The 22,933-nt window shown below is 37.2% G+C and overlaps 3 protein-coding genes across 4 annotated transcripts; 1 reads left to right on the top strand and 2 right to left on the bottom strand.

Annotated features, from left to right (window-relative positions):
- Positions 1–4,208: 4,208 nt before the first annotated feature.
- alg10 (ALG10 alpha-1,2-mannosyltransferase) lies at positions 4,209–12,505 on the bottom strand. The gene is made up of 3 exons (XM_028449936.1): positions 12,173–12,505; positions 7,346–7,543; positions 4,209–5,841 (listed from the first exon to the last, which is right to left on the bottom strand). The coding sequence occupies exons 1-3, from the start codon at positions 12,335–12,337 to the stop codon at positions 4,780–4,782; spliced, it is 1,425 nt and encodes a 474-aa protein (XP_028305737.1). The 5' UTR covers positions 12,338–12,505; the 3' UTR covers positions 4,209–4,779.
- Positions 12,506–13,554: 1,049 nt separating this feature from the next.
- On the top strand, positions 13,555–17,392 carry tprkb (Tp53rk binding protein). Its single transcript, XM_028451302.1, has 4 exons — positions 13,555–13,813; positions 15,138–15,260; positions 15,353–15,529; positions 17,168–17,392. Exons 1-4 carry the CDS (start codon positions 13,673–13,675, stop codon positions 17,252–17,254), a joined length of 528 nt encoding a protein of 175 aa, XP_028307103.1. The 5' UTR covers positions 13,555–13,672; the 3' UTR covers positions 17,255–17,392.
- Positions 17,293–22,671, bottom strand: LOC114465926 (L-threonine dehydratase catabolic TdcB-like). 2 transcript variants are annotated; one of them, XM_028451300.1, is made up of 7 exons: positions 22,435–22,671; positions 20,557–20,728; positions 20,294–20,475; positions 19,086–19,216; positions 18,864–19,012; positions 17,826–17,915; positions 17,293–17,756 (listed from the first exon to the last, which is right to left on the bottom strand). In XM_028451300.1, the coding sequence occupies exons 2-7, from the start codon at positions 20,726–20,728 to the stop codon at positions 17,515–17,517; spliced, it is 966 nt and encodes a 321-aa protein (XP_028307101.1). In that variant the 5' UTR covers positions 22,435–22,671; the 3' UTR covers positions 17,293–17,514. The 2 variants fall into 2 exon arrangements, with proteins under 2 accessions (XP_028307101.1, XP_028307102.1); XM_028451301.1 differs by having other exon boundaries at positions 17,527–17,752.
- Positions 22,672–22,933: the final 262 nt, after the last annotated feature.

Genomic DNA, 22,933 nt, shown 5'->3' with positions numbered 1-22,933 from the left:
TCTCAACTCCTCTGAGTTTGGCCTTTTACACCAATTCTCACCCCATCCACTTCAATAGACTCTCCTCCATTGCCGTTACTCACATCCCCCTCCACTGGTTCCACTCCTACCTCTCAGGCTGCACTTAGTTTATCCAACTCAAATCCTTCACTTCTGGTGTTCCCCAGGGCTCCGTCCTGGCCCCCTTCTCTTTATCATCTATCTCCTTCCACTCGGCAATATCTTCAGAAAATGTAGCATTCATTTTCACTGCTTTGCGAATGACACCCAGCTCTATCTGTCTAGTAAACCTGACTCCACTCTCCCGCCCTCCTCCCTTACCCACTGCCTTTCAGAAATTAAAAAATGGTTCACCTCCAACTCCCTCAAACTTAATTGCAACAAGACAGAACTCCTCCTCCTCATTGGCTCCAAATCCAATCTCTCCAAAACTAACTCTTTCTCCCTCACCATTGACAGTTCCACCGTGTCCCCCTCTCCTCGGGTGGAGTTTAGGTATCATCCTCGGCAGCTCACTATCATTTCACTCCCACTTCAATAACATAACCCAGTCTGCATACTTCCACCTACGGAACATCAACAGTCAGCCACTCTCTCACGCCACTGCAATTCTGGTTCACCCGCCCACAGCAAGAGCGGTGGGCGGGTCTTTCTGTCCAGGCTGACTAGTTGATACCTGTTCGCACGATTCCTGCTTGCAGTCGCTATGTATTAGCAGGCTCGGGGAGTAATGGATTACAAGTAACAGTGTTACTGTTACGTAATCAGTATACAAAAAACATGTAACTGTAATCTGTGACAATATATTAAAAAACGTGTAATCAGATTACAGTTTTTTTTTGTTTTGTTTTTGTTTTTTATAAAAACGGGGATTATTTCGGGGGATTACATTTTAAAAGCAAGCAGAATATGCATCAGAGCATCAACACAGTGCGCGCACACGCATTTAGACACTTCACGGCAGTTCACCACAACAAAAGAACACGTAAAACAAGCTGTAACAATGTTGTGCGGTCACCGCGCGCTTGTCTGGAAACAGACCAACGTGTCCATGGACTGACGCAGAGCGGCTGGATTTAATACATCTGATCACTGAAGAGTTTTCTAAGCAGAGTTGATGGAGCAGTAAGTGTGTTTTATGTTTCTGTCACGTCAACACTGTAGTACCGTGGGACCCCTACACAACAATCTGAAGCACGGCACGTATTGACTCTGCTGTCAGTGCACGGCTAAACTTTATCACGACTGTAAATGGTCCGCGTTAAAAAGATTATCTGTTGATTGGATTAAAATTAAACCAGCGCACAAAAGATATGTACACAGCTGTCTGAGCGTTAGATACTTGAACAATAAATACAACCAAGAAGCTGATTTTCATCAATAACTTCAATGCACTTTGTGTTTGACCTTTGTGTCTGACTCATTACTTTGACATTGCTTTTACCGACCGCTTGAGTCATGAAGTAAAAGCAAAGTCAAAACACAAATGGAAAAGACAAAGACAAAACAGAAACAGCAATGACAAAATGGAAAAAGCAAAATGGAAAAAGAATATACCACATTTTTATTATTGATTCTCTTTTTTTTTTACAAGTTTGTATTATTGATTCGCTAAATGTTTCCACATGCATTTCCTTTTCATTTTGGAACTCCTGTGGTTCCATACATTTGTAGAACAAACAAACCACAAAAAAAAAAAAAAAACACAAACAAAAATGCACAGACTCAAGACTCAAAAACCTTAACAAAATTACTACAAAAAGAAACTACCAACAAAAAAAACACAAAACATGACGCCTAAAAACAAAATTCTGAAAGAAACAAGCAAAATGCCAATAAAAATACAGAAAATGACACAAAATAGGTATAGGTATACACAAAATGACCTCAGACTTACAAAATACAAAAACAAATACACAAAATGAGAGATCATTCAAAACAAATAAATACATACAAAACCAGTACCAAATCAACTACAAAAACAAAACAAGAAATACACAGTGATTGAAAAAAGACAGAAAATTACACAAGATGCCACAAAAATCTTTTTTCTTTCCTGCGTTGAGGTTTTAATTGGTCAGTATTCTATTTAGTGGTCCTCAGACTGTGCAATCATTTTTGTGGCCCTAGAAAACGTTTCCCATCCCTGCTCTGCACTCAGAGTTGGTCGGGGACATTGTGCCTGGGTTGGATCATTGTCACGAGGTTGTAATGTGGGGGTAGTTTTCTTGTTCTCCTTGAAAAGATGAGTGTTTTCTCTGTGGTTTCAAGTTTACTTCACTTCTTTTGTGGTAAAGTCTGAGGTTCAGTGAGACTCTGTATTACCTATAGTAAGTGTGTCTCATTCTACCATCACCACTAACAAATGTGTAGATGTTCCATGGATTGGTAAAAGTTTTTCTTTGACTTATTACTGATAATACTGGAAGATGCACTCATTTATAACATGTAAGCTGCAATGTAAGAACCAGACTACACTATTCTAGCCATCCAGGGTTTTTTTTTTGGTTTTTTTTCCACGAGGATCAGTTTGAAAGCAAACACCAGACTCTGAAAGAATGAGCAAAGCAATCAGGGTTAGTGTATCTATTCCACATTGATTTCATTAAAGCCTCCTGTGAGCTCGCCTCACACCACTGGCTGTAATTAGAGTCTGGAAATAGAATCAAGTCCTGATGGAGACACTGGTTTCCCTCCTCCTCCTCCTCCTCACTGACATCTCACAGCCACAATAAATGAAAGCTGCTCCTTGAAAGCCTCAGGACAGTGAAAGGGTTTCAGACGTATATTACATTACATCATGTAAAGTGTTCTCCTTTGTACAGCAGTCGAGTTATTATTATCAGACCCTAAGGGGCTCTGCCTTTTATAATCTGAATAAAAAACATGATTAAAACACCTTATTTGGTGCCGACAGCGTGCTTTAGCATAAATCTAAACACATTATTAAGGGTTAAATTGCAAGTGAATGAATTTTTAATGTTGATTTAATTTTAGTTATCTCTTACAAAGCTTGTGTTGCAGCGCCCACTAGCGAGAGGATTCATAAATTACTTTACTGAAAATATTTTTCAATGCACTTTTGATTTCATATGAAATTATACAATTTTTGGTTACACATATTTAATATTCACAACTTTCATTATGATAGATTTAGTACTTTTACGTTACGTTGAATTCCAGGCTCTGGCCCCTTAACAGTCATATTAATTAGTGATGTAGATTTATTTTAGAGTGAATCTTATTAATTTGGTCATTTACACATAAAATAATTGAAAAGCGTTGTTATATTAATGTGTATTTAAAATAGTGAGTAAATACTGATTTATATGATATATGTAGCATGGTCAATCCATTAAATTCAGTTCATTATTATGGGGAGTGGTTGTATATTCTGTCCTGTGATGGACTTTTACTGTTATAAAATCTAATATTTTACACCATTTTCACTTTTGAACTACCAGTACTTGGCTTTTTTTTCTAAATCACACAAGTTGTGCACATAATTTCATCTGACCAATGGTTGAATAAACACAAACTGTATTAGCTTTAGACATGAAGAAATTCAATAAAAAGTTTCTTCCAAATGTTTTCCTTCAGATTATTGACTTAAAACTACAAGTAGAAAAACACAAGATAACCAACATCACTACCTTTCTTTAAGACAAGGTGTCAAACTCATTTTAGTTCAGGGGCCAAATACGGAGCTGTTTGATCTCAGATTTTATGCAGGAAAACGAGTAATTTCGAATTCGACCATATCCAACAAATAAGTGACAGATGTCAGTCTCTTGACTTCAAGTTTCCTAGATTTTGTGACCAATTTCTATTTAATTAAGATAAATGTCATAATTTGAGGAAAATTTAAGGATTTTGTAAGAATTTAGTTTTTTCAACTGTGGACTGCAATCATGTGATAAGCACCAGTAAAAACTGTGAGCCTGTTTTATTTACACAATGTCATTTTTATTTTTTCCAGTGGGCCAAATTTTGAAGATCAGTTAGTGTTTAATTGATGTATGACTTAGGCAACCCATGGAACAGTGGTTCACACTTAACTCTACAAGAATTAGGTCTTTGATTTGACTCCCAGAATGCACCTGGCAGCTTTCTGTGTCAGGTTATGCCAGAGTTAATCAGCTTTGATTGGCTTTAACAGATCCCGGGGATGTACAGGCATTTATAAGAAAGTAAATAATGATCCAGACTTTACCAAAGGCATTTAATTCCATTTTCAGTTGTAGAAACACAAGACTGGGAAAACGTGCACAAATTGAACAACAAACCGCCAAAAAACTCAACTGCACTAGATCTTGTTAACTCCCACACATTTAGGTAGAAAAACATTGAAATAACTTTCAAATAATAAACGAGGAACATACAAAAGGCATTATCGGATTTCTTAACACTTCACTCGACACCATGAAAGTAAGAAAACAAATCACTGAAAAGCAAAAGGAAATTAAAAGGAACAAAAACATTAGATTGCTCACAAAATAGTAAGAAAGAAAACAATCAATACTTAAAGGTCTAAACTGTACAGTATGGCTTATGTATTTTTGGTCTTTTCTCTATTTACACTTTGTGCTATTAGATTCATCTACATTGAGGAGTTTTAAACCCCTTTTGCAGAATTTTGAGTTCTTTTCTGATTCCATCAATCAAATCTATGATCAAAATTGAAATGGCTGTGAACGGAAAGGATTTTTCTCCCCAGTCTGTGGCTTTAACTCAACACTGGATACAAAGAGCATTAACAGTGAGACAGAACTCCTGTCTTCACCACATGAACCTGTGAGTAGCTGTGCTGTTGGGCCAGTGGAACGGTCTCCAAACAAACATGTAAATAGTGACGGCGTTCACAGCCGTGTACAGCAGGAACTCAGCGACCAGCCGCGGAACGGAGGGCAGAGGCATGTGCAGGCGGTACATGAGGTACGGGACGATGAAGTATCTGAACTCCAGGAGCTTCTGTGGTACCGTGGCAACCAGCAGACACACCAGGAACGCTTGGCTCCAGAAGAGCGAGCGAGACTTGAAGGAGTCGGCAAAGTTCCACCAGGCGAAGGTGTACACGGGGACCAGGAGGTATCGCACCAGCTCGTGCCTTTGGAACACGTTTTTCCACACGTAGAAGGGGTAATGGCGGTTATCTGCTAGCAGGTACTTGTGGACGAAGGTGAACTTCCACACCATGAGCAGGGAGACGGTGGTGACGCAGAGGAAGAAGAGAGGCTGCTTTTTCAGAGCCTGCAGGAAACGCATGACACGTTGATAGCACAGGGACACGGGCAGGGAGAAGAACAGGGAGAAGGAGAAGAAGTAGAACAGCTGGGAGAAGTGAAGACAGGCCTCATGGCTCGACCTGTCGCCCACCACGATCCCATCGTTCAGCACCACGAACCCCAGAAAACCCAGAGCGACGGCTGCGTAGGGCCAGGCCACCTGCAGCACTGCCTTCATGTGATAGGCTGAGCTGAAGAACTCTAGCATAAAGATCATTAACCTCCTCACGCCGCTGAGCGACAGAGGGATCTGCGTGGGCGGAGACTTCTCCTCCCTCTTTTTGCTGTGCTCCGTCCTCCAGGCCTCGTCCATTTTGGTGGCCACCAGAGTGCCCGCGCAGAACGCCACCCAGATGATGTTGGTCTGACGGAAGAGCACGGAGCACACGCCGAGCAGCGCCGCCGCCTTGTGGCAGCCGTACAGCGTCATGAGGTACGTGAAGAGGACGAAGAAGGTGGAACCGGCGTCTGTGTAGTACAGGAAGTTGAAGAAGTAGAGCACAGGAAATGTGGATAAAGACAGCGCCGAGAGAACTCGACGGGAAGTCGATCGCATCTGGAAGAGAATCCATAACAAATCAGGGACAAAAAATAAAACTTGTAAGATCTGTTTGTTCTTTAGTTATTCCATTTTAAACCCAAATCAAAATAACAAAATAAACACTGTGGTTATTTTCTTTTACAGATTTAAAACAAAAACAAAAAGACAGAAAAATCAGAAACCAGACAAGCAGCGTTTTTCTGTTTAAAAATTAAACCTTCTGTTTGTGTGATATTTGGATGTTTAAGGGAAACGAGTATGAGAGCTTCATATTTTAAGTTCACCACACAGAGGGGACCCACAGGCGGGGAGATTTTTACTCCTGGACAAAAACAAGGAGCAACACATTAGTCACATTACTGATGAATTGAAACATTATTAATACATAAATGAATCAAAACAAAAAATGGATGTTATGTAAAACATCCATATGATATGATTAAAGGAATTAGAGGTGGTGTAATGAATCTACTGGTGCTCCTTGTTTTGTGTGATCAACTTCCGTGTGCGTTGACAGCTGCCGTTAGTGGCTAGCGGTATTAAAACGTGCACAAAATATGTTTAATATATATAAATATATTGTTTTTGCAAAAGTGTCAAATCGTAGAAGTTCTAACATCTATTGTTCCTCACACCAGCCTCACATTCGATAGTCAGTCACCAGTTTATTTGGATACTATTTGTACCGTAACACTCTTCTGTAAAGTTGGCAGATATTCACAGACTCGGACTGGTTTCCCTCCACAGGTCGTGGACTCGGGTCTTCTCACACAATAGGACTGTTTAGGATTTTTATTTAAGCAGTTTTCTGGCCCTGCTCATGTTTCAGCTCGTAAAAAACTGCTCAAGTTTTGTTTCGTGGTGTTACGGCCCAAATAGTATCCAAATACACTGGTGAATGACTATTGACTGTGAGGCTGGTGTGAGGAACAATAGATGTTAGAACTTCTGACACTTTTTCAAAACCAAAACTACACAGCTTTTTTGAGGACAGTAAAAAAATATTTATTTTGCGAGTTATAATACTGCTTGCCACTAACAGCAGCCGTCAACACACACGAAAGTTGATCACCAGAAACGAGGAGCACCAGTACACTCATTACACCACCTCTGGTTTCTTTAATCAAATATCATGTGCATGTTACGAAACCACCATTTTTTTGTTTTGATTTATTTATGCATTATTAATGTTTCAATTCGCCAGTTCGTCAGTAATGTAGTCTGCCCCCGTCTTTGGGTCCCCTCTGTGTGGTCAGATGTGATTAAAACATGAAGCTCTCGTCCTGGTTTCCCTTAAATATCCAAATATCACACAAAGAAAACAAGATATAATTCTAAAACAGAAAAACGCTGCTCATCTGGTTTTTGATTTTTCTGTATAGGTTTTAGGTCAGTAAAACAAAATAACCACATTGTTTATTTGTTTTTTCTGATTTGGTTTTAAAACGGAATAACCAAAGAACGCCCAGTATACAGATTTTGTAAAGACTCCTGGATCCTCTCAGTCATCCTCACTCACCTTCTCCCTGCTGTGCAGCTTGCTGATGAGCAGGTAGAGCAGGTAAAGGTTGCCACAGTTAAAGAGCAGGTTGATGAAGCGCAGCATGGCCGTGGAACACACCACATCACCAGTAAGGTCAGCCAGCCACACCACGGGTTTGATGACTCCCACAGAAACCAGGTAGAGTCCAGGGAGCGTGGTGATCATTGGATCCCACTGTACACAGGAGACATGTCTGAGCAACCTGAGAGCTAACGTGTAGCGCCACCTACTGGTAGACAGTGAGAAAGAACCAATGCAGTCAAAAACTGAGCTGAAACAATGAGTCACGCGTTATTAAAACTACAAGCTCAAACCCTGAAGAACTAAAATCTAATATCCTAATGTTGGTTTATTTTTTTATATCTATAAACTAGGGTTGTCTGAAGTATTGATCAACATTCAAAAAGGTATTGACACTAAAACATTGTATTCGGATACAATACTTATTTGTAGGGATGTAACGATTAATCGTAAGGCAGTTAAAAATCGATTCATAGGGATCACGGTTGACATCGATACTTTGAAAATTGAATCGCAGTACTTTTTTTAAACAGCAGAGGGCGCTCTCACAATTTATTTTACAAAATGGGACTGTCGACAAATAATGACTGAAAAATATTCCTTTATTTTTTGGGGGAAAACAAACTAGAAAATGATCACAATTTTTATTTATGATTATGACTTAATTCTTACATTTCTGAAAATCAATTATTTACATTTTTCAAATTTTACTACAAACCAGGCAAATTGTCCTAATTTGGATATTTCAATTGCACTTTACAATATTAAAGGTGATGTATGGTGTTACTCAAGAGAAAAATGTAATATTTCAGCAGCTGACTAATAAATGGAAGATCGATAATGATCAATGATGAAAAATCGATTTGTAATCAAATTGTGACTTCAATAGATAATGAGGAGGCATCCTCACTGTTATCTGTTTTTTCTTCCGTCTGCGTTAAAACTCCTCCTACACCGTTTGTCCGACTTGGACAATGAAGCTATCAAAAAATTCAGAAAGTTCCCGACATTTATGCTTGTACTTTTATCATTTGTAATTTTTAAACTTTTTGACTTATTTCATTTTTCCTTTCCCATTCATTTCTATTGGAAATGTCAGCTTTTCCAACATTTTTCAACCGTATTGCTAATGTTCAACTATTGCTAGGTTAGTGTTAATGCTGGCTAATTCTATTGCGAGACGAATACTAGGTTAATGCTAATGCAAAGTTAATGCTAATGTGCTAATGCTAGGTTAATGCTAATGTCAACACTATAGCTAGCTAATGCTAATATTAATGCTAAGCTAATGCAGTGTAACGTGGGCCAGCACCTGCATCTTCACTTAAATTTTCTTCAGGAAATGCTAATATTACAGTTGGAGTCGAATCGGGAAATCGCGTGGATTAACAACTGTGAAAAATTCCTAAATCTCTGCTAATATTTATTAGATGAATATGATCCATGTGCAGACATTACAGCACCAGTGGTGGACAGTAACAAAGTAAATTTACTTCAGAAGTATTTTTGGGTACTTGTACTTTACTGGAGTATTATTTTTGGGCGATACTTCTTACTTTCACTCTGCTACATTTGAAAGACAAGTACTGTACTTTTTACTCCACTACATTTCCATGGATGTCCCGATTACTTTTTGTATTCTTCTACTTTACTTTAATCATAAACAGGAGAGAATGATTGACTGATCATTTAGTTAATGATCATATATTTATGATCGGAGTAGAATAGTGCTTACACATATTAAACGTATTCAACACACCACCTTACATAATTACTGACTAAATGTATAAATCTGTGAATGGGTTTGGTCCAGAATACATCAGTGAGATGTTAGTCAGGTATGAACCAAGCAGGTCTCTCAGATCTATGGACACAGGTCAGATAGTGGAGCCCAGAGCTCACAGTAAACATGGTGATGCTGCTTTTAGTTGTTATGCTGCAAAGAAGTGGAACAAACTGCCAGCAGAGCTGAAGTCAGCATCTAATGTGAACATTTTTAAATCAAAGTTAAAGGCACTTTTTTTCTCTACTGCATATGATTGAGAGAGAGATTTTTTGTCATGTTGTTGATGTCATGATGATTTTACTGATGATTTTAATTGATTTTACTGGTGATTTTAATTGATTATACTGATGATTTAAATGTTCTTATTGATTTTAAACAATTGAATGTTTTATCATGTAAAGCACATTGAGTTGCCTTGAGTATGAAATGCACTATACAAATAAATTTGCCTTGCCTTGCCTAAAGATCCCGTTTACAATGCTGATGTCAAAGTGACCTGCGTACAGCTCCATCTCTTTGCCATGTCATCTGAAGCTTAGCAAACATCACCACATGTGGACTCTTCCTCAGTATTTGATCAGACTTTGACCAGTCAACACATCACTGATAGCACATTGTATAAAGAACATTGTATAAAGAATCAGCAGACAACTGTTGGAAGTATGCAACCCAGGTTGTATTCTCGTTTTATGAAACTGTATCAAAGACACTTTCACCCAGTGCCTTTTCTTTCTTAAAAGGCAAACACTCCAGTAAAAAATGACTTTAGTTCTTCTGACACGAAAAAGTTTCGTTGATCTTCATAGGGGTTGTCCCAGTTCAGCCATTGCTTTAATATATCATGCTAGTCAATGCAAGGACCAATCAGAGAGAGGCAGGTCATGTCTAGCAGTGTTGTCGTTTGGACCTTTGCTTTGGCAGAGGTTGACCCTGAGAATGATGAAGATCCTCCATCTTTGCACGATATCTCCATGACTGTGTTTTAGACCCACGTTCAAGGTTTTTCAAAACAAAAGCAGCAATTTAATGCTGGCAAAATAAAGTCTGGCGAGTTAAACAAAAGACGCACTAAACATTGCTTTTTGTAAGTTCTTTTGTGGTTTCTTACCATGTCATTTCTGGAGCTCAGTATGTCATAGATTGTACATCAGTTTTTTCTTATTTGCAATTATGATGATAAAAATTATGTTGGAGATTTTTAATCACTTTCAATACTTTTTTTAATGTAAATACTTCACTACTTTCACTTGATACTTTGACAGTTATTTTCACTTGTATTGAAATTAGGCCTGGCAATATATCGAGATTAAAGATATATCGAGTTTTCGATTATGACAATATAGACAATTACAATATTGCCTATATTGATATGTTTTTATAGCTTATTTTGTATGCACCGAAATGAAAATTTGTAGCCGAAGCCAAATAAAATATAAAAACATGTCCGAATATGGTTTTTCACTATTTTTTTTAATAGTGCATAAATAGCCTAGAATACATTTTTAGGCAGGCTTTTTTTTTAAGAAAGTAAATGTGTTTTGAATGTGACATTTTTTAGATATTCCAGTAGCCTTTGCTTGTCAAAAAAGTTTTTCATTTATATGAGCCCTTCAAATAAACCAAAACATGCATTCCAAAAAAAACTAAAGTGCATTAAAGGGGATGTATGATGAAGAAATCACTTTCTAATGGTTTTGCTACAATGATATACATCCCTTTAGCCTCATTCAGAGGGTCAAAGTTGAAAAAGTTCTGTTTCCTCCCTCCCTTGTTATTCCACATTTTGTAAAAAGTCAGCTTTAAACGGGCGAGTTGAATTTTGCCCACATTGACAGGTGATGTCACCTAACACGCCTCCTAGAATGTGAGTTCCTCCCTCTCCAACTATCTAACAGCTAAAACAACACTGCTGTTTAATATGGAATATATTATACTTTATTGCCATATATGTAAATGCAAACTGCACTACTGGACGCCCAAACTGCACTACTTTTTCTGCTGCCGATCGTGTTGGGAGTCACTGCTTGGAGCCACGGACATTGTTCACACACATCAGCTGTTAGTGCTCCGTGCTAATGCTACACCAGCCTATGCAGCGACACCTGGTGTAGTATAAGAAGGAAAAGATGGGGATGTTTATGGATTCGTGGCTCACAGCGCGAACAACGGTTGTGGAACTGGACAGCTTCCAACTTTTACGCGGTGACGAACGACAGAGAGCGGAAAGGAGAGAGTCTGGCTGCGTTTGTGTGTGGAAAGGAGGAGCTGCTGCTCCTGCTCTGGCGCGCACACTTTTCCGACTCAAAATCACTGCACGTTGTTTGATTGCATCACGCTACTATTCGGCCTTGCTTTTAACTCACTAAACTGAAGGCGGCTTTTTTTTTGTTGTTGCAATATTCGGACAAATATATTCAGCCACCAAATATTCGGTGCATCCCTAATTAAAATACAACATCCTCTAAACCTTATAGTGAAAAAAAGCCAAAAGTGGCACATATTGTGCAGCTGTTTGTTAATAAATTAGCCTTTGTGGCATTTTGCATCAGCAAATTTAACCCAAAATTTTTTCTGGTCTAACTTCATTTGAATTAAATATATCGCCATTTTGAGAACACAATATTGAGACGTGAGTTTTGGTCTATATCGTACAGCCCTAATTGGAGTAGTTTATGTCAGGAGATACAGTATGTGTACTTTAACTCTAAAGTAATAAAGGTGAGTCGTACTTTGTCCACCTCTGTGCAGCAAACCTTCAGAAATCATCTTAAATGATGACTTGATGTGACCAAAGAGAACGTGATGGACATCAGGGTCTTTTCACTGTAATCTGATCTTTTAAGCTCTCCTTGATTCCTGACTTTAGTTAAAGCTATATCATGGACATAATGCTAATGTTCTCACTAAAAGCTGCCTTTGTGTCCCACATGTAGATTAAAGCAAAGCACAGACTAAAGCCTGGAGCATTAATCCGCGGATAATAAAGCGTACTTTACCTCAGTGAATCTACCGTGACAGTACTTATGAGCCTGGGGGACGTGGAACACCTCGTCCATGTAGGGTTCCCTCTGGACCCGGGTCACCGTGGAGAACAGCAGACACGACACCAGAAAGTTGGTGCTGCACAGAGCCGTGAACACGTAGCCTTCATATTTGTCCATGTTTGAAAAGGAAAGAAAAGACGACAGAAGGAGGTTTGAGTTCAACAGCTAGCAGCTGCTCTGCTCCATGTACCACATGTTCACCGCAGACTAAACATAAAACCACTGAGCTGACTGTGACCATTAGCAAACACAAGAGCTTAGCTTCACACGTTTGGCGCTCAAAGCTGAAAATATTTCCGACTAGAAAACATGGAGTGGTTTATCGTTCCTACCTCAACACAAAGTACTGCTCCCAAAATATAATATAATAATATAAGTAGTAATTATATTATATTCTGAATGTTTATCTTCTGGCTAGTTTGTTTATCTGCTGCTGAAACTGTAAAAAATTCCCATTTGTAAGACTAATAAAGGTTATCTTTATCTTTAAAATTTGGCAAAAATTAGTAACAAAAAGAAAAGAAAAAAAAATCATCACGACCAAAATAGAACACATAAGCTAATTAGGAGTTAAATTTATTTTGAATTTCCTAAATTATTAAACTATGTATTAAAAAGTGTCCCGATCCAATATTGATATCAGATCAGCACGAAAATGAGTATCAGAATATATCAGCTTGCAATATTGTTCTTATTGCATTTTTTTAGGTTATTTTTCAGGGTCTATTAATAATAATAATAATAATAATAATATTATTATTATTATTATTATTATTATTATTATTATTATTATTATTATTATTATTATTATTATTTCTAACCCATTGGTTTATAATAATGGATCAGTTTCCCTCATACCTACTAACTATTGTTTTCTCTCTTTTTATCACATTCCGCACTATAAAATAAGTAATAAAAGTATGCTTGATCCATCACGGAGCGATATCGGTATCGACAAATACCCAAGAATGCAATATCGTTATCACATTGGAAGTGAAGTAACTAACTTAAAAAGTAACTGACTAAAAAGATAGGAGAATATGCTCTTTGTCTTCTTCCTTAATAATTACTTTTATAGACACTAATGAATAATTGTGTTTCTTGATTAGATCTAAATATTCCAAACAATACAGTATATGCACACATCAATTTAACATGTCCTCACAAAAGTATATTTAAATCAAACAAGACGGTATAAGTTACTGTCACACGGCAGATACTAGATATATTGTAGTGATATATTTAAATAAAACATATTCAAGTGTCGGTATGAAGTGGGAACCATCTATCGAGTGTTTCCAGCCGGATATATTATCCGTTAAGGACCGCCTCTTGTGTCACCGTGTTTTGGTTCCCCCCGTGCTGGAGCTCACGGTATAACTTGTTGTCTGTGCTGCTTTACAACTTTCTTTGAATATCTTATTATTTTTTAAATATATCTATAAAATAAACATGAACCTCACAAATACTTTAGATATTTTTCCTGATCGAAGAGTCACTCAGATGCTTTTTAAAGAGGTGAAAAATGCGGCAGAGATGAGACAGAGCGCTGTTGAAGGGAAAATACAAGCTGCACTCATCAACCCCACAATGGTGAGACCGTGTGTTTGACAACAATTCTACATGCTATTGCTAACGGAGTACTACGCACTGCTTCATTTAGAAACACCGGTGTCACGGTCTAAATTTACCTCTGTGCTGAGATTATAACCCTCACAACCTAACACAATCCAATAAACAAATAAAACACGTGTCCGTTCACTTTGAAAACAAAAAATTATTATTTCTTTTAATAGCAAACATATTTTTTTCGCTAGTGCACGTGTGCGTGCATAGACAATCTCAGTACGATTGATTGATTGATTTTTATTATTTTTATTTGGTCATGGCTAAAAAAGTTTTTTTTTTTTTTTTTTTTTTTTTAAAAAGTTGAAATTGGCTTAAATAGTTGAAATTGGTTAAACAATTTGAAATTGGTTGAAAAAGTTGAAATCATTGGAAAAAAGTTGAAATCGGTTGAAAAAGTTTAAATCATTTGAAAGAAGTTGAAATTGGTTGAAAAATGTGAAAAATTTTGAAATTGGTTGAAAAAGTTGAAATCATTGGAAAAAAGTTGAAATCGGTTGAAAAAGTTTAAATCATTTGAAAGAAGTTGAAATTGGTTGAAAAAGTTGAAAAAATTTGTGAACTCAGACCATGACACCAGTCTTACAATGTAACCGTGCTGGAATTGCCATGTGCAGTGCAATGTCATTCAGAGATTGCTGTACTGATTAAAAAAAATGCTTAAAACATCACATTAGTCGCTATCCGTACGGTTGCCGTATCAATATACCGACATTCTATCCGTACGCAGCGCCCCTATTTGGCCAGTTTAGGTCACGTGACTGAGACTAAACCTAGCCCTAACCTTAAAAATTGTTGCGATTATGGATTATAACCTAATCCTAAAATGCTATGTACGTGTACTTTAGCAATAGCATTGGGGTTGTTCGTATGGCAACCGTACAAATTGACACTTTCAAAAAAATATGATTGTCATGAATACAACAGGATATTATTGTAAAGTTACATTAGGTTAACTGTTATTTATTGTAATGTATATTATAATCATGTCTTTTTGGAAAAGAAATTAATCCTTTTCGTATTGAGTTTTTATAATCATTTTTTTTTTGGAGAATACACTATTCCTATTCATATTGAAATTGCTGCATGAGACACTATTACTTTACTCGAGTTGTTGACTGAGATTGTCACTCACTCAGCACGGCAGAAGTAGCAAAAATTACAGCGGAACTAGCAAAAATTCATTTTCCGGTAGCGCGCATGCTCGTAATCGATCTCAGTACAAGGTAAACTCAGTCTGTGACACCGGAAACAAACATGATTTACCTTCAGCTCTGGTTTCCATTTACAGCTGGTGGATCCTTTTCAAGTCCTGGTAGCTGCCAACAAAGCAGTTCATCTACACACCATTGGGAAGATGAAGACACGAAGTCTGTACTCTGAGATCATCTTCAACCTTTCACCAACTAATAAGGTAAGATCAATAACCTCCAATGGCTTAGATTACATGCATTTCTCTTCAAATGACACTGAGCTCATTTTTTTCCCAACATGTTCCTCCCATAGATCTCTGATGCCTTTAAAAGATTTGGAGTCTCTGATGAGGACGACGCAGTCATGGTGGTCGTGGTTCACAGTGAAGATGAGCTGAAGGCTTTGTCAGATATCACAGAGATAGTGGATGGACGTCAGGTTCCTGTGGATGATCTCTCTTCATTGTCAGATTCAGCAAAGATCAAAAAGGTTTCACATTTCAGTCTCTGGTCCACTGGTTTCCTATCTTCTTTGGCCCCATTTTTAAAACACTTAATTTCTTGTGACCAAAAGACTTTTTTTTGGTTCTTTAAGAATCAGTTTTCAATCATGTTCGTTATACTGTGTAACAAATGCAGATTAGCCAGGATTAGTGACAAGTTGTGCCACCTCTCAGATATTTTTAATATTGAATTGGAATTTTATTTTGGCAGTCTTCAGAAAAAACAAAACAGAACAAACAACAATCCAACTAATCAGCCAACTATTTTATATATATATATATATATATATATATATATATATATACTATTTTTACAATATAAGAAAATGAGGTTTGATTGGAAAAAATAAAAGAATTTTGTTAAAATTAATCAGTTTTTTTTTTTTTATCAATTAATAGCATTTCCAGGTGACCCCATTTAAAGACCCTCAGGTTGAAAAACACTTCTTTCATCACATATTAAGGAGAAATGTCACATACGGTACAGCAGGGGACTCGAACTGTGTCCCATTGGCTACTGCCAGCCTGTGTTTCCAACCCAACTGGAAACCTGGCTGTGAAATACTTCTATTGATCATCAATTCTTTGATTTATTTATTTTAATTATTAATTTTATTTAGTCATAACAAAACATCATCTAAGTTAGTTTTATTTTAAACTAATGGTTGTTACACATATTACATATTTTGAAGGCAATGGACCCGCTACATGTCAAGTTAAATAACAAATGATGTTTCAAATATGTTTTTAAACTGAAGTTTGCAAACTTTAGTAGAAAAGAACAATGTGAATGAGAATATTTGCATTTCCTGAAGAAAATGTTAGTGAGGATGCAGGTGCTGGCCCGCATCGCACTGCATTAGTTTAGCATTAGCACTAGCCTAACGTTAGCATTAGTCAAACGTTAACATTAGTCTAGTGTTAGCATTAGCCTAGCGTTAGCATTCGTCTAGCAGTAGCACTAACCTAGCATAAGCATTTACCTAGAAACAGCAGTAACCCAGCAATAGTGTAATATTAGCAATTAGGTTGAAAAGAGTTGAAATTTGTTTAAAAAGTTGAAATCAATTGAAAAAAGATGAATTGGTTGAAAAAGTTGAATTAGTTGAAAAAGTTGAATAAGTTAAAATTGGTTTAAAAAGTTGAAATCAATTGAAAAACGTTGAAATCAATTGAAAAAAGTTAAAAAATTGGAAAAAAGTTGAATTGGTTGAAAAAGTTGAATTAGTAATAATTTGTTTAAAAAGTTGAATTGGTTGAAAAAGTTGAAATTGGTTTAAAAAGTTATAATTGGTTTAAAAAGTTGGAATCAATTAAAAAAAAAAAGGTGAAATTGGTTGAAAAAGTTGGAATCAATTGAAAAAATTTGAAATTGGTTGAAAAAATTTGAAATTGGTTGAAAAAGTTGAAAAAATTTGAAATTGGTTGAAAAAGTTGAAATTGGTTAAAAAGGAGTTGAAATTGGTGGAAAAAGTTGAAAGAAATTGAAATTGGTTGAAAAAAAATGAAATTGGATGAAAAAGTTGAAATCAATTGAAAAAAAGTTGAAAGAGGTTAAAAAAATGAAAAAAAAAGTTGAATTTGGTTGAAAAAGTTGAAAAATGTTAATATGTTTGTTTTTCCAGCTGTACAAAGTCACGCCTCAGGAGGAGAAATGTGGAAGTCTTCTGGATGCAGTTGTTTGCAGAATGGCCATTAAGGATGTGTTGTAACTACAGCATTACACTCATTTAAAAAAAGTGCTGTTTTTTATTATTTTGGTCACGTATACGAGCCTAAAGTGTTATTGACACAGACTATAGATGGATTCACTGATGTCTATCACACGCAAATATATCCTGATTTTCTAACTGCTCTGAAGAAAGTTGTCTTTATTTTTTAATTACAATTCATTTTGATTTCACTTAGCAGATGCTTTTATCCAAAGTGACGCACAACACGAGCAGCTCAGGTGTAAAGTGGTGAGAATGAGTCAGTCTGGAAAGTTGCTGAGCTCATCTTTCCCAATGTTCCCTCCGCTGATGATGCACACCACATTCTTCCCCTCCATATCAGGGATTTTATTATTAACGATAGCAGCGAACGCAGCAGAGCCCGACGGCTCCACCACTAGCCCCGCCCTGTAGAGGGTGGACACAGCTGCTCTGATCTCCTCATCACTGACCAGGACAATGGCCTCCACAAAGTGCTGACACAGCTCCAGGGGCAGCCTGCCTGGGGGAGGAGGAGGAGAAAAGTGTTTCATTTTAGTGTCAAACATGACTTCATTAAAAGTCAGCTCACCTGCAAAAGGTGGTGCTAGCCCAGAGGCAATGCTCTTAGCGTCCATCCCCACAGGCTTCTTCTCTATGAGGCTTTGGTACATGGTGCATGCTGGGGGGGGGAGGGGGCGGGGGGACAAAAGTAACTTAAAGATGTCTGTTAGTAGAATGAGACTACAGCAGTAGGAGTGCAGAAATGATCCCCTTTATTAATTGACTGTTTGTTACAGTCAATACACTTGTACAGGGGTTCTCCAGCTTGGGGTCGGGACCCCATTTGGAATCACCAGATGCCTTCAAGAAACTAAGAATAGTTTCTGAACAGTTTGAGACCATTTTTGCTTATTTTTTTACCCTTTTTCTGCAACTTCATCAAACTTGTCATATTTTTGCTCCTTTTAATGCATTTTTTGCTACATTACTCCCATTTCTCTAGCTTCTCCATCAAATTTAAATGGTTTTTCTGCACATTTTTCTCACTTTCAAGACATTTTCAGCACTTATAAACACTTTCCACCACTTTTCCCACCTAATGTCACATATGTTGACCCATTATTTTCACTTTTAACCTTTTCACCATATTTCATGCTTTGTTTTGCCAATTTAACCACATTCACGATTTGTCATGGCCATTATTTACCAGTTTAAACTAATTGTTCCAATATTTAATGCTTTTTCTGTCCATTTTTGGCCACTCTGATGTGCAACTTTTAACCAATTTCTGAGGTTTTTAAAATCCCACTTCACCACCTTTTCCCACCATTTTTGGTCACTTTTAACCCATTTTATTCCTGATTAAAACAAGGATTCACATCTTTAAGATGATTGGTATATACTACGCCGCAAAAAAAATATTAAACTTCCTGGATAACAGTGGATATCATTTAGATAAATGAATATGGTTATCACAGATTCATAGAACAATAAACCATTTTTGAGTTTTTAACCTCCAATGTAAATGATTTATGATGGTTAGATAAATATATGCCATTCATTGATATACATACATGTATCTTATGATCTATATGTGTTAGGTGTTCTTATCTCATCATCTTTTCACCTCCTTCTGGTTCCACTCCGTAAATCCTGGTTCTGTCACAACCCGACCGTTTGAGTGCAGCAGCGACCCCGGCCAGCAGCCCACCTCCACCACAGCACACCACCACCACATCAGGCTCAGGCATCACCTCCAGCACCTCAAACCCTAGACTGAACAATCACATGGTAAACACACACAGACACTAAAAACACCAACGAGCATCACATATATGTGTGCACCTGCCTGGCATGTCCTGCTATGAGATCCAGGTCATCGTAGGAGTGGAGGAAGGTCATGTTGTCCTGCTGCACACAGCGGTTCACCACGTCCATCAGACACTGAGTAGGAACTCTCTCCACCTCCACTCCAAAGCTCTGAGGGCAGCAATGACTCATTATGTCATTAAAGCAGTGCTTCTAAACCATTAGACCACTAGAATTAGTTTTGGATCACGTTTAATGACAAACTATCAAAATGTGCCTGCTCAGATGTTTTTATACTGCATTTTATTTGAACTAGAACTATTATTTGTATTTGTATGGTGGTAGATTTGAGTCTTTATTATTCAATCAACAACAAAAAAAAAAAAAGTCCAATAAAAAAAATCTATCAATTTTTTTTTTGCTTCAATCAAAAATACATATTTTCAATCAAAGATTAAAAAAAAAATGTTCAAATGCAAAAAATATATAAGAATTTGAGATCCAAACAATTGCATTTACCAATAAACACTTTCTTTCTTTGATTTAAAAGGTTTTTTTTTATTTTTTATTGAAATAATCTTTTTGTATTAGCTCAGTTTGTTTTTTTTTGCATTCAAACTATTTTTTTCTTTGATGAATTGTTCTTGTTTTTTTTTTTTTTTGAATTTTTTTTTTGTATTCAATAATAAAGACACAAATGTACTAACCATAATATGGCCCAAATACAAAAACATGAATTAAATAAAAAATAATAATTAAAACTTTTCAATCAAAGAAAAGTGTTCAAATGGAAAAACAAAAATAAAATTGAGACCCAAAAACTTGCATTTGAACGTTTTTTCTTTGATGAAAAAGGTTTTATCTGTCATCTTTTTTGCATTTGGACCATATGATGGGAAGTAAATTATTATTCACTAAAAAAAAAAACACTTTTTGAACACTTTTTTTATTTGAAGTGAAAAAATTTTTGAAGCTCTTTTTTTTGGTTGATTGAATCATTTTCACATAAACGTTCTGCAGTGTATTTGTATGTATATAGTGAAAGTATAGAATACAGCGTTTAAGATTTATTTGTGTTTAAAAATTTTTTAAAAATTAATAAAGATTTTAATCTGTATTTTTTTATTTTTTTTTAATCATTTACTAGATATTTCAGGCGACCCCAAATGGGGTCACGGCCCCAAGGTTGAAAAACCCTGGATTAAGGCATTGATAAGCTAATAATTATCTTATTAAATCAGCTCTGACCTGTATGAGGACGGACCTGGACTCTGGTGCTGTTTCAGGCATCACCACCTTCCCTTTTGACCCATAATGCTTTGAGGCAAAAGCAAAAGACTTCCCATAGTTCCCTGCAGACATGGTGACGAAATGCCCACCACGTGGTCTTCTAGAGAACTGATTGGCCACGCCCCTGATCTTAAAAGAGCCTGGCATTCAACAGACACAGGTGGTCCAATCAGAGCGGGACACAGATACTGTACTGTGGGATCCTCAGGACCCATAGTTACCAGTTCTCTGCAGGTTTTCCAGTTTGAGGTGCATGTTGCAATGGACGGTGAGAGGTAAGGTGGTCTGACACCAGGGGATCATGGGTGTGTTGATGACACCCAGAGGGCTGTTCCTCACCCTTTCCAAGGCCTCTCTCAGCAGGTCCAGACTCAGCATGTCTGCATCCCCCATCTGAAGAAAAAAAAACACAAAAACCACCAGGATGACGACACCTGCCCTAAGTAACCAGCATTTTCTGAGTGAAATAAAATATTCTTCCACGGTCCAAGTTTAACAGCTTAATTTGTGTATTAGTTGAGATTGCATTTTTGAATAGACCATGAGATGGACTGGCTACATGTCCAGGGTGTGCCCTACGCCTACCTTGATTGTGAGACTGTTTGAGAAATTGTGCAGGATTTTAGAAAAATTAAAAGTTCCTTTAAACAATTTCTGACTGCGTTTGTGTGATATAAGCGCGGGAAAATCGAAAGAGCCCCAGGAAATTTTGTAGGGTTTTATTAAAGGCAGTGGCTCTCCGTACGGTTGCCCTATCAATACACCAACATTCTATCTGTACGCAGCGCCCCTCATTGGCCAGTTTAGGTCACGTGACTAAGACTAACCCTAACCCTAAGACGCTATGTACGTGTACTTTGGTAAACGTACCAATAGGACCGGGGGTTGTCTGTATGGCAACTTTACAAATAGACACTTTCTTTTTTAAAGGCAGTGGCCATCCGTACGGTTGCCATATCAATATACCGACATTCTATCCATACGCAGCGCCACTCATTGGTCAGTTTAGGTCACGTGACTAAGACTAACCCTAAGATGCTATGTACGTGTACTTCGGTAAACGTACCAATAGGACCGGGGGTTGTCTGTATGGCAACCGTACAAATAGACACTTTCTTTTTTAAAGGCAGTGGCCATCCGTACGGTTGCCATATCAATATACCGACATTCTATCCATACGCAGCGCCACTCATTGGTCAGTTTAGGTCACATGACTAAGACTAAACCTAAGCGTAAACCTAACCCTAAAAATTGTTGCGATATAGGGTTATAACCTAACCCTAAACCTAAACCTAAGACGCTATGGACGTGTACTTTGGTAAACGTACCAATAGGACCGGGGGTTGTCTGTACGGCAACCGTACGGATAGCCACTGCCTTTAAAAAAGAAAGTGTCTATTCGTACGGTTGCCATATCACTACACCGACATTCTATCCATACGCAGCACTCCTATTTGGCCAGTTTAGGTCACATGGTAGGTCAGTCATTGGCCAGTTTAGGTCACGTGACTAAGACTAAACCTAACCCAAAACCGAACCCTAAAAATTGTTGCGATATTGGGTTATAACCTAACCCTAACCCTAAGACACTAAGTACCTGTACTTTGGTACCCGGACCAATAGCACCGGGGGTTGTCCGTACGGCAAACTTATTGAATAGACACTTTCTTTATTAAATTTGTGTATTTGGATGGCTGAGATATCTAGAACTGAATTACATTTTTGATTTACTCAAATTAATAAATTAATTTGGGGAAGCTGTGTGAAATAATGTGAGGAAAACTGCAACAACAACAAATTCCAACGATTAATCATTAAAAATAACCACCATCATGCAAATTGCAATAGCACCAGGAAACTATAAGCCCCTCCAAATATTATAATATTTAAATGACTTTGCGTATTAGAGAGACTGAGATATGTAAAACTGAATTAGTTGGTAATTTACACAATAATTCTGTCATTTTTACTTTCTCCTGTGGGCCAAATTAAAAGCTAAAGGACCCTGAGGCCTTGAGTTTTACAAGTGCGTGGACCATCGTAATTGCAATCTGCGCATGCGCCACAACCTCTCCCACCTGCTATACAACTCCGCTTACCTTTACTGCCTTTGTGATTACTGTTGACTCCTATTGTAGTAGTACAATGTAACAATAGACTGTAATTACACGTTTATTCCAAACACACTTACTACTGGAATTATATTAAACCTCCATAAAAAAAGAAAGACTTCTGCTGAATAACATTAACTTGTGCCGACAGCGTTCGCAGCGGTTTCGTCCAGCAGTATCAGGTCCGATGGTGGCGGTAATGCTAACAAGGCTAACTGTGTGTAACTGAAGTTAGACTCACACTGGGGTTCCAGCCCAGGCCCTGCTAGGCGGACCCACTTTTTTTAAATATATATATATATATCATTAGAATTTTGAGTTACGATTCTTGTTTTATTCCTTGTTTTTTGTAAATTTAAATTTGGTTTTAAATTAATAAATAAAAGTTAAAACATATATGGATACATAATTTTATTTGAATTGTGGCATACACAAAAAGAGAAATCACTAATGTAGATAACTATATGTTTATCACATTTCCCGAATA

The sequence above is a fragment of the Gouania willdenowi genome, chromosome 6 (assembly GCF_900634775.1).
Source record: "Gouania willdenowi chromosome 6, fGouWil2.1, whole genome shotgun sequence".
NCBI classification, from domain to species: Eukaryota; Metazoa; Chordata; class Actinopteri; order Blenniiformes; family Gobiesocidae; genus Gouania; species Gouania willdenowi.
This window is presented reverse-complemented; position numbering and strand designations above follow the sequence as displayed.

Bases quoted from the DNA above. Each gene is read 5' to 3' on its own strand.
- LOC114465926 (XM_028451300.1), bottom strand. From the start codon at position 20,728: ATGGGGGATGCAGACATGCTGAGTCTGGACCTGCTGAGAGAGGCCTTG. The intron at 20,476-20,556 runs GTAACTATGGGT...GTTGAATGCCAG, and splicing joins GGAAAACCTGCAGAGAACTG to GCTCTTTTAAGATCAGGGGC. The intron at 19,217-20,293 runs GTCAGAGCTGAT...TGCTGCCCTCAG, and splicing joins CCAGGTCCGTCCTCATACAG to AGCTTTGGAGTGGAGGTGGA.
- tprkb (XM_028451302.1), top strand. From the start codon at position 13,673: ATGAACCTCACAAATACTTTAGATATTTTTCCTGATCGAAGAGTCACT. The intron at 13,814-15,137 runs GTGAGACCGTGT...TTCCATTTACAG, and splicing joins CACTCATCAACCCCACAATG to CTGGTGGATCCTTTTCAAGT. The intron at 15,261-15,352 runs GTAAGATCAATA...TTCCTCCCATAG, and splicing joins ACCTTTCACCAACTAATAAG to ATCTCTGATGCCTTTAAAAG.
- alg10 (XM_028449936.1), bottom strand. From the start codon at position 12,337: ATGGACAAATATGAAGGCTACGTGTTCACGGCTCTGTGCAGCACCAAC. The intron at 7,544-12,172 runs GTAAAGTACGCT...TCCTGTGTACAG, and splicing joins GTCACGGTAGATTCACTGAG to TGGGATCCAATGATCACCAC. The intron at 5,842-7,345 runs GTGAGTGAGGAT...ATTCTCTTCCAG, and splicing joins AGCTGCACAGCAGGGAGAAG to ATGCGATCGACTTCCCGTCG.